The sequence below is a fragment of the Gekko japonicus genome, unplaced genomic scaffold, assembly GCF_001447785.1.
Source record: "Gekko japonicus isolate JY-2015 unplaced genomic scaffold, Gekko_japonicus_V1.1 scaffold1186, whole genome shotgun sequence".
NCBI classification, from domain to species: Eukaryota; Metazoa; Chordata; class Lepidosauria; order Squamata; family Gekkonidae; genus Gekko; species Gekko japonicus.
The window spans coordinates 38,407-49,460 of record NW_015164221.1 but is presented as its reverse complement, the minus strand read 5'-3'; the positions used below and the strand labels follow the sequence as shown (position 1 = coordinate 49,460).

At 46.0% G+C, this 11,054-nt stretch overlaps 1 protein-coding gene across 1 annotated transcript; it reads left to right on the top strand.

The window, feature by feature from the left end:
* The first annotated feature begins 271 nt into the window (after positions 1-271).
* Positions 272-9,781, top strand: LOC107108129. Its single transcript, XM_015408530.1, has 6 exons — positions 272-350; positions 3,108-3,295; positions 4,179-4,289; positions 7,975-8,106; positions 9,233-9,376; positions 9,686-9,781. The coding sequence occupies exons 2-6, from the start codon at positions 3,125-3,127 to the stop codon at positions 9,779-9,781; spliced, it is 654 nt and encodes a 217-aa protein (XP_015264016.1). The 5' UTR covers positions 272-350; positions 3,108-3,124.
* The last annotated feature ends 1,273 nt before the right edge of the window (positions 9,782-11,054 follow it).

Genomic DNA, 11,054 nt, shown 5'->3' with positions numbered 1-11,054 from the left:
ATGCTCTGAATGCTTGAACTGCCCCGGGAGACTCTTCCCACAAGGTTTTTAAATGTTGTGGTTGGAGAGACGTCCATCACTTCTATGGGTGTGGCCAATGGGTTGTGTGCAGTTAACACGGCTTTTCCTGCTGTCTGCTCCCTATGCTAAACAGTTAATTACCACGCGTGATTAGCCATGCCTTTATGTCTCTGACACCGGCGTGATTAGTCGATTTAAATTAATTCGTATGCTTTAAAGATCTTAGTCACCAGTTCATTTGAACAGAGTGGGGGTGGAAAGTGATGTTTATAAATGACAGGGACTCATCGGAGAGTGCATTGCGCACTGCTGGACTGCTGGAAGGCAAGGTAAATGTCCGGGCTTGTTCAGAGCTTCCCGGTGAGCTTTACAATCTAGAAATTGCTGAAAAATGGGTGTGGGGAGGTGTTTAGTACTGCGTCCTTTTCTGTCCAGCAACCTGGTTCTCAGATAGGACAAAACCTCTCCAATCACGGGGCCATTTCCTTTGTTAAAAAAAACAACCCAGAAGGTGACTAGTGCTGGTCACACCAAGCAACGTGCCAGACCTGGCTTTCAGAGGTCTTTCCTTCCGTTATAGCATTGCTCTGATTGTTTTAAGCCAGTTTGGTGTAGTGGTTAAGAGTGGCAGACTCTAATCTGGAGAACTGGGCTTGATTCCCCACTCCTCCCCATGCAGCTGCTGGGTGACCTTAGGTCAGTCATAAGTTCTTTCGGAGCTGTTCTCTCAAGAGCAGTTCTCAAAAGAGCTCTCTCGGCCCCACCTACCTCACAGGGTGTCTGTTGTGGGGAGAGGAAGGGAAGGAGATTGTAAGCCGCACTGAGACTCTGTGTGAAGGGCAGGGTATAAATCCCGTCTCGTCTGATATCGGAGGGGGTTTGGATACAATGATGGAGTGCAAATTATTAACCTTAATTATGCCATCACTTCAGCCCATTGGCCTTGGCAAACTGGGGTTTGGACAGTATGGAGTATGGATTGATCTGTGGGATTCTGAGATGTGAAAAGGACTCACAACATGTCATGTGGAGTTAGGTTCAAGGGCAAAAATTTCAAGTCATATATAAATGGGCCAGGGCATCTAAGGTTGCAGTTTTAAGAGCACTTTCTTGGAAGTTGGCTAAGCCCCATTGAAAAGACCTGCCTGGGACTGATCCGTAAGATCACCTAGTGGATTTGGAACTAGTAAAGTGACCCATGTCCTGACCTGAGCGGCCCAGGCTCAACCAGTCTTGTCAGATCTCGGAAGCTAAGCAGTGTTGGCCCTGAATAGTATTTGGATGGGAGACCACCAAGGAATTCCAGGGTCACTACCAATATTCCCTCTAAGCTATAGAGCCCTGTGAGCAAAAATTCTACTTTGTGAGCTACTGGCATTAAAGTTGTGAGCAGGAGCTTTGGCTGCTGCATAAATTAGTTTGCTCTGGAGCCATCCCTTCCTGAGCTAAGACAAAAATGTGTGAGCCAGAGGCTAAAAAACTGTGAGCTAGCTCACACTAACTCAGCTTAGAGGGAACACTGGTCACTACACAGAGATAGGCAGTGGCAAACTGCCTCTGAATGTCTTTTGCCTTGAAAACCCCTACGGTGGTGGTGGTGGTGGTGGTGGGGGTCACCACCATAAGTCGGCTGCAATTTGACAGCACACGGATGTTTTACATACGTGCAGCCGGTGGAACCCAAAGCATCATGGGCCAACATATGCTTTGTGTTGTATCTTTTTCTGCAAGACAAGAGCATCCTATTATGAGAGCCAGTTTGGTGCAGTGGTTAAGTGTGTGGACTCTAATCTGGGAGAAACCGGTTTGATTCCCCACTCCTCCACTTGCACCTGCTGATGTGACCTTGGGTCAGTCACAGCTGTCCTTGAAAAAGAGCAGTTTGTGCTAGAGCTCTCTCAGCCCCACCCACCTCACAGGGTGTCCTGCATAAATTAGTTTGCTCTGGAGCCCTCCTTCCTGAGCTAAGACAAAAATGTGTGAGCCAGAGGCTAAAAAACTGTGAGCTGGCTCACACTAACTCAGCTTAGAGAGAACACTGTTGGGGACCCTCTGCCCTATACACTCAAAAAAATGAATTTTAAAAACAGCCATTAAGATGGATAGAATAATCAAGGCACAGGTGTACCAAAGTTCCGAGGAGCCCATCTTTTTTTTAAAAAAAGTTTTTTATTAATCATTTCAACAAAAACCGCAATAATGATGCAATGATAGTAGAACAAAAATAAACAACTAGCTTTCACTGCATAACCCTGAGTTTTGTCAATATATAGTTCTCTGTAACATTATCTCTTTTATTACCACAGGGCTATAAATTTACTACTGTTATTTTCAAAAGAATTCAGGTTTTCTCGATCAAAACTACAAGTTTCCAAAAGAGTACTATTTCTCCAGGTAATTTGTAGCCAAGGGGTTTTCTGATCTTCTAATGTCTTCTGTTATTTTGTCCATAACAGTATAATCTCAGATTTTAGAGTACCGGGCTTCTATTGAAGGGGAGTTTGGCATCTTCCAATTCGTGGCTGCAATGTTCTTTGCGGCCAGTATTAATATTGAAATGAGCTCACATCGTATCTCGGGAATGTTTAACTATTGCAAAAGGTTTAATAGGACTCGTTGGGGACTCTCTGGTGGGCAAACATGAGGCTCACTTCTGGTGTCATGTGATGTGGCTCTTTTCTTGCAAGTCAGGAATCGGGTACTCAGGTTGGGGCTCTTCAGTTCACACAGCAGAGATGGGTGTGTTCGAAACAACGTCCATTTCTTAGCAAGGTAATCCAAGGAAGGGAGCAACTGGTTCCAGGACAAGGCAGCTCATGCAGTCTGCATTTCTAACTAACCTACAGAGCTCAGGAGCAGGGATTCCACCCCATGAGACTAAACCAACACACACAAATGTGGGGGGGGGGGGGACATTGTTCCATTTTAATGTATACAATAAATACACCACAGTGATGATGTAACCTGCAAGAAATGGACTGAAAACTTGTTCTGAACTGTCTGAGACCCTGAAAAAGAGCCCTGCTGGCTATTTCTGCTGTTCCTACCCTTTTTTCTTTTTCCTTTCCCTCTCATTGTTATTGCAGAGAACCCGGGTCTCACAATGAGTACTACCTTCAGTGAAGCCAACGCTAAGTTTGCCCTCGACTTTTACCGCCTGCTGGGCAGAGCACATCAGTATGAAAATATCTTGTTTTGCCCTACGAATCTCATTGCCGCCCTCGGCCTGCTCCTTTACGGGTCTAGATCTGATACGGCAGATGAAATAGAAAAGGTACGAATCAAATAGTACCATATACCATGCAACAGCCAGGTATTGTGGCTCAGTAAACTACCTGGTAGTGCTTTTGACATGGTAAATGGGGTGGGGGTGCCGGTGGGAGGGATGTTAGTCATCTGGCTGGGCAGAAATGTGGCCAGTGGGCTGCCACTGGTTTGGTCAAACCCAGGGTGATCAAGTTGTGTAACCAACTTCTGTTATAGTCACTGTTTGCAGTTTCAGTATAAAACAATATTCTGTAGTAAAGGTTTCCCTTGCTTGAAATCTAGTTGAATCTGACTCTAGGGGGCAGTGCTCATCTCTGTTTCCAAGCTGAAGAGCCAGCGCTGTCTGAAGACATTTCCGTGGTCATGTGGCTGGTATGGCTAAACGCCGAGGTGCACGGAACGCTGTTACCTTCCCACCGTTCTTGCTTTTGAACTGCTAGGTTGGCAGGAGCTGGGGCCAGAGACGGGAGCTCACTCCGTCATGTGGCAACTCGGGTCTCGAACTGCTGAACTACTGACCTTCCAGTCCGCAGCTCAGCGTCTTAACCTCTAAGCCACCGCGGCCCCTTGTCTACAGTACAACATGGTTATTTGGCAGAACCTTTCTTTTAGCAGAGAGGAATATTTATCTCCATTGGGGAACGGCATTTGCAGTTTCTCCTGTTATATTGCATGAACGAATTAGAATTGTCAATCCCCCCTTGGCCTTTGGTGGGGGATGAGGGAGTAGGGTTGCCACCTCCAGGTTGGGAAACTCCTGGAGATGGGGGGGTGAAGCCCAAGGAGGACAGTGGGGTACAATGCCTGGAGGCTGGCATCCCTAGTCAACAAATTGGTGTCGTCATTATATTTGCTTCCATAACTACAGCTATCTTACGATTCCATTTCAGATACTTCACTATGATGAACTTTCAGAGTCTGAGATCCTTGAGTATTTAGAGGCGACAGAAAGTGCCGATCCCTCGGGATCTCATCCCTCCTCTCATACTTCTTCCACGACGGTATCTTAAAAACAATCAGTACTGTATTGTGTTTGTGACAGCGGAGACATCGCCAAACTGGGCTTGTTGGCTTAGAATGTTCAGGGAACCAAGCAGTCCGCGGTCCAGTCTGTGCGAAGGAAAGGAAGGTTAGAAGGGACTGGGAACAGGTAGGGAAGGCAAGAAACAAAGATCCAGGGCCAAGGAGGCTGTGCGTTATCAATGGCCTGAGGATGAGGTACCAGAAAGGAGGTGGAGAACGGGCTTTGATAAAAAAAAGAGCCGATAAAATACGGAACTAATCAGAGAGGATTATTTCACAGCACGTAAGCTTGGAACAGTTATATATTATGAGGAAGAGGGATAGGATAAAGCTCCGGAGAGGGAGCTGCCAGTGTCCTGAAACTCAGGGACTTGAGGAATAATGTTTGGGGGAGACACGAAATGGAAGAAGGGAGCATCCAAGCAGAAAGCAGGACTTCACATAGACCTAGAGAGAGGTCAGGCTGTGCCCTACTGGGACACAGGGACTAGGCTTGCCAGATTGGGAGATGGGGGTGCGGTAGGGTTGCCTGAAAAACTCCTAGAGATTCGCGGATGGAGCTTGAGAAGGACAGGGAACCTCGGTGGAGCACAATGCCATAGAGTCCACCCTCCAAAGCGTCCATTTTCTCCAGGGGAGCTGATCTTTGTAGTCTGGCGATGAGCTGTAATTCCGGGGGATCCACAGATCCTACCTGGAGATTGGCACCCCTAACAGGGACTAATCCTAAACAGGTCTACTCAGAAATAAGTGTCATTTTATTCAGGGGGGCCTACTCCCAGGGATGCGCTTTTAAGGCTGCAGCTTTAGCAGGCAAGGGAAAGAATTAGTGGGTCGTAGGACTGTGAAGTCTGAATCATAGATCCCCGCTGTATTCAGAAAACTCTAAGGTAGGAGAGGTAGGTGGCAGCATAAACCACACGGAGAGTTTAATAGTATAAAGGCACAGCAATGACTGATCTAACTTCCTGCTAACATGACTTTCAGCTGTACTAGTTCATTGTAAGTCTTTGCTGTTAACGCAGGGCTGTTTCAAACACTGGCCTTGCTTAACCGATGGTGCGATCACAACTACCATAATCCTGAGAGGAGAATTCTGCCCATTTCAGCCTTTGCTTTTTCTGACCTTGGCATGAATGCCAAGAAGCAGTGGGGGGTTGGTGGGGGGACTGAACTTCATGTACTGTAGTTGAATTAGCCGGCTAGTTCTTGGGCTGCAGGCTTCTAGGGACGTCAGCACAAAGTGAGCTTGCTAGGCAAATCTGATTTCATTGATGAAACGAAAACAAGGAAGACGTCATTCGGGTCACCGGCCTGTTTAAAACACTAGACGACTCCTTCATTATCATAATACAGGACTTTGGTTTGAATTATGCAAACGTGGGATTGTTTCTGCTGCTTAATTCTGGTAATTGTAAATAATGTTTATAAATAATACAATGATTCATAATATCCTGAGACGGGAAGATATTCCTTTTGCATTTCATTAAAGTAGGTTTGCCTGTTTTGTGAATTGACATTTATGGTTACTACTGAACTTAGCATCTTTAAGTACTACATATTAAGTGATATCATACATTAATTATTTTGATATCCCATGTTTTTAAACAAGCCATGTTATCTACTGACAGCATGGGGGGAGTTGTTGGGGCAGGTCCCCGAGGCTAAGTTCTGTCCCAGACCCTGAGTTACCTGTCTGTGGTCCTGGAAATGTCTGAAGACCACAGAACCTGATGTTCCTTAAACCTGTAAGCCCCTGGTTCATATATTATATGCTTATTGTGAATAATATTCCTGTGACAGGGAAGATGGTTAAATATCATGCATTAACTGGGTTGCTGTTTATTGAGGAGATATTATACTGTAGTAGTTTTAAATAGTACAAAGACTTAGTATTTATGTACGTAAGCGCCCTTCTGGATCAAACCAGTCTTCCATCTAGTCCAGAATACTGTCTCATATAGCAGCCAAGCAGTTGTTCTGGAAGGCCAACAAATTGGTGATAGAGGCCACGGCCTTCCTCCCCTCCTTCCTAACACTGGCATCCAGAGGTTTACTGCCTCTGTATATGGAGGTTCCCTTTACTCATCATGGCTAGTAGCCATGGACCTATCTACCATGAATTTTGTCTAATCCCCATTTAAAGCTCATGGCCATCGTTATGTCCACTGGTAGTGAATTCCATCAATTAGTTACTAACTGAGTAAAGACGTACTATCTTGTCTTCCTCAACCTATTGCCTATCATCTTCATCAGTGAGTTCTAGTATTACGGGAGAGGGGGGGAAAGCTACCAGTATCCAAAGTTCTAGTATTATGGAAGAGGGAGAAAAAGCTACCAGTATCCAACACTGGAAGTATGACATAAATGGAGGGAGCAAAAGCTCTATCGACATAAAATGTTCAGTGTTCAATGCACTTCTTATGTTATGAGGGATAGCATTCAGAACGAGGTCCACATGACCTGGAAACCTGCCAGCCAGGCATATTGGCAGTTCTCGGTCCCTACAATGTATCTAATATGTCTGGTTGCTGTTTTGTGTAAACTGGGCAACACATGCAATTTCTATGCATGTAGTTTCCATACCCCTGAGCCCTGTGCATGGAAGCTGTACACACATGGAAAATCCATGCATTGCCCTGACCTGAATAGCCCAGGCAAGCCCGATCTTGTCAGATTTGGGGGGTCAACAGTGGGAGGGCTTCTAATGTCCTGGCCCCACTGGTGGACCTCCTGATGGCACTGGTATTTCTGGCCACTGTGTGACACAGAGTGTTGGACTGGATGGGCCGTTGGCCTGATCCAACATTGGCATCTCTTATGTTCTTATGTTCTTAACACTGGAAGTATGACATAAATGGAGGGAGCAAAAGCTCTATCGACATAAAATGTTCAGTGTTCAATGCACTTCTTATGTTATGAGGGATAGCATTCAGAACGAGGTCCACATGACCTGGAAACCTGCCAGCCAGGCATATTGGCAGTTCTCGGTCCCTACAATGTATCTAATATGTCTGGTTGCTGTTTTGTGTAAACTGGGCAACACACGCAATTTCTATGCACGTACAGTTTCCATACCCCTGAGCCCTGTGTATGGAAGCTGTACACACATGGAAAATCCACACATTGCCCTGACCTGGATAGCCCAGGCAAGCCCGATCCTGTCAGATCTCAGAAGCTAAGCAGGGTCGACTGTGGTTAGTGCTTGGATGGGAGACCTCCTTGGTATAGCAAGTCGGGAGGACAGGGGCAGGCTTTATCCAGCCACCTCTCTGAATATCCTCCAGGCCCCCAGTAGGGGTCAGTCACCAGAGGTCGCCATGACTCCCAAGTGCAGACACCACCACCACCCAAAAACCCATGCATTACCTCACACAGAATGGAGACAATGCATATTGGGTGCTTTGGGGTGACCGCACACTACCAGTATGTGTGGTTAGTGGGCTCCCAGCTTGCAAAGATGTCACGTCTGAAGAGGGCTTTGGAGATGTCAGAGCAGAAGAAGACTGGAGAGAGAGTAGCTTGCTTGAGGATACTTACTGAGGTGTGAACCAGGGTCCCCCCTGATTATAGCTGTGCTTGTTGGCCCCTGAGCTGCAACAGTTCTTGTACTTAATGTGTCGCTTTCCTATGAATACAGTATTCCCATGAATTCTGTTTTAGGCCTTGCACTCTGACAGTGTTAAACACAGGGTCCATCCTGGATCTAAGACACATAAGGAAGCAAGCCCACATTCTAGTCCTTCGGACAGCAAGGAGAGCCCTCAACCTTCATGGTGTCCACCTTGTGAACAGGTAAGTTACCTGAGTGGAACAGGGGATGTGATAAAGCAGCAGAGTAAGAGTGAAGTGAATTACCAAAAATCACAGCACAGGTGAGAAGTAGAAGAACAAACCAGCTTTCCTTGGGACATGTATACTCTGAACCTTCATGCACATTGATGCCAAAAAGCAGGAAAAATAAACATCTATTGTGCCTTGGATACTCAAGTGTTTATTCACACAGATATGAATTGCCCAGGGGTGTCATCATTTGGTGGTTTTCAGGAGAATATGTCAGATAATTCAATTGAAAAAATGTGGGGCTAAGGAAGTTCTACCCACAGTCTTGGCTTTGTAATATCCCATTCACCAGTACATGTTGTCACAGGAGCTGCGGTTGCACACACTAAGCTGTGATCACCACACACTAAATGATGCACTTTCAATCCACTTTCAGTGCACTTTCGAAATGGAACGAGCAGAATCCATTTGGAAAGTGCACTGAAAGTGGATTGAAAGTGCATCATCTAGTGTGTGTGATCACAGCCTAAATAATCCACTTCCAATCCACTTTCCAACTGGATTTTGCCAGTTCACACAGTAAAAAATCCAGTTGGAAAGTGCACTGAAAGTGGACTGAAAATGGATTATTTAGTGTGTGTGAACACAGCCTTGGTGTCGCAGTCCTCAAGTGATGACCATGTATGTGTCAACCAGTCCTCAGACTTTGATATCAACGCATATGAAGTACTATGATCAGGGCTATTTTTGGGCAGGAACGCACAGGGAACGGCGTTCCGGCTGGCTCCTGAGCTGGCCATGCCCAGCAGGAACTCATTAGCATAATAGGCCACCGCTAACAGCAGAAACTCATTAGGATTGGCCTAACATGCAAAGAAGTTCCTGCTACAAAAAAAGCCCAGGGTTTTGACAGCAAAGTAAACAGAATAAGAAGCAAAAGGCGGGTGTGGCTGGATGACCACACTTCTGGCAACATGGGGGCATGGCCTAATAGGCTAATGAGCTGTGCTGTCAGGGGTGTGGCCTAATAGGCTAATGAGTTTCTGCTGTTGGGTGTGGCCTGTTATGCTAATGAGTTCCTGTTGGGCTTTTTCTACAAAAAAAGCCCTGACTATGATATTCATTTTTCTGTTTGAAGGTGCCTGATTATGTATGTGAGAAACCAGAAGGCGTGCACAGCGTGTTGAACAAAGTCCTTAAGGAACTCAATAAGCCCAGCATGGACTATGAGCTAAGCATTGCCAATCGGATGTTTGCAGATGAGTCTATCCATTTCTACCAGGTAACTTGCACAAATGGAGTCCTGGGCGTTCGTGGGGGGACAGTTTTCAAAGAGGGATATGGTATGAAAAGGGCTTCCTAATGAACACACTCGAGCCCCTGGGCCGTTGTGTAGAAGAAGGAAATGCTTCAGAACCAAATGGGAATCTAGCTAGGGTTGCCAGCCACCAGATGGTTGAGTAAACGTGGAAAAACAACCGTGGGAAAACAAAACACACGATTCTGATATGCTACTATGCCCTTCCTATATTCGTTTAAATCATATACTTAAATATACAATAAAGACCCTAGTGTATCTTATTAATTACAGTACATTGATAGCGAAAACCTGAAGAACAATATATATCTCGTAGAAAAATCCACAGCTACAGGGACGAATATGCAGACAGGATTCAGTGCTGTGTAGACTATCTTGATTTCTGTTGAAAGATGCAGCAGTTGTCAATGCCAATACTGTAGGCTGTTTTGCTTTCCGAAAAGAGATGCGGCAAGCATCAAAGCAACACGTCTCCCAGGCAAAAGTTACGTGTTTCGAGAAATTCTTCTTCAGGCAAATTATTTCTCCTGGAACCAAAGCTCACAATGCTACGATGCACAAGTCAAACAACTCTGTAGAAGGCTTCTCCAGTTCTCCATCTCCGGTGGCTGGAGATCTCCTGGAATTACATCTGATCTGTAGGTGACAGAGATCAGTTCACCTGGAGAAAATGGCCACTCTATGTGGACTCTAGAGGTGGACTCTATGGCTGTGCTGCCCCCAGACAGCGTTAATGTACCTTTAACAGTAGTTGCACCTGGGAATTGGAGTCCACAGTTAGGGGCCCCAGAAGCTTCCCTCTGACTGGCTCATTAAGAGTAATTTCCTGAGCTCGGAGGTGCAAAGATGAGAGTTTTATTGTTCTTTTCCGTTTCTTTGTCCATCAACCCTGAAAAGTACGCAGACGGAGAGTGATTTCAGCAAAGCTTACTTTATTCTATCAGGAATGAGACGACTTTGGCCGGCCCGCAGGCCAGCTTATATACCCCAAGAAACCGCCACCCAAAACACACCCATACTTCCCTATAGGTTATTTACAGTGGCCGAGAGTCCCATAGGCTCTCTGCCGGGAACCTAGCCCCCTGATTGGAGCGGGCTAGGATCTGCATAGTCCATTGTCTCTTGGAGCAAAGCTCGACGTTTGTCTATGGACTTGTCTGGACTGGATACATTACAAACCCTTACCGCAAGGAGAGGGGAAGCCCATCTCTTTTCTCACCACGGCCATAGGATTGACCTAGATCAGAAAGATGTAACGCTCTATCCAGCTATCACCTCGATGGTGAGTAAATGATCTACTGAATGCATGTGAAGTTAAATAAAGATGATTTAAGCTCTCTTCAGTGGCTGTGCGTTGACTCACACCTGGAAAGCGTTTGCCTCAGCTGCAAGCTCACGCTAGACAGGACAGTGAGAAAAGAGATGGGCTTCCCCTCTCCTTGCGGTAAGGGTTGATGGACAAAGAAGCGGAAAAGAACAAAACTCCTATCTTTGCGCCTCTGAGCTCAGGAAATTACTCTTAATGAGCCAGTCAGAGGGAAGCTTCTGGGACCCCTAACTGTGGACTCCAATTCCCAGGCGCAACTACTCTTAAAGGTATATTGACGCTGGCTGGGGCAGCACAATGGCATTGTACCGCACC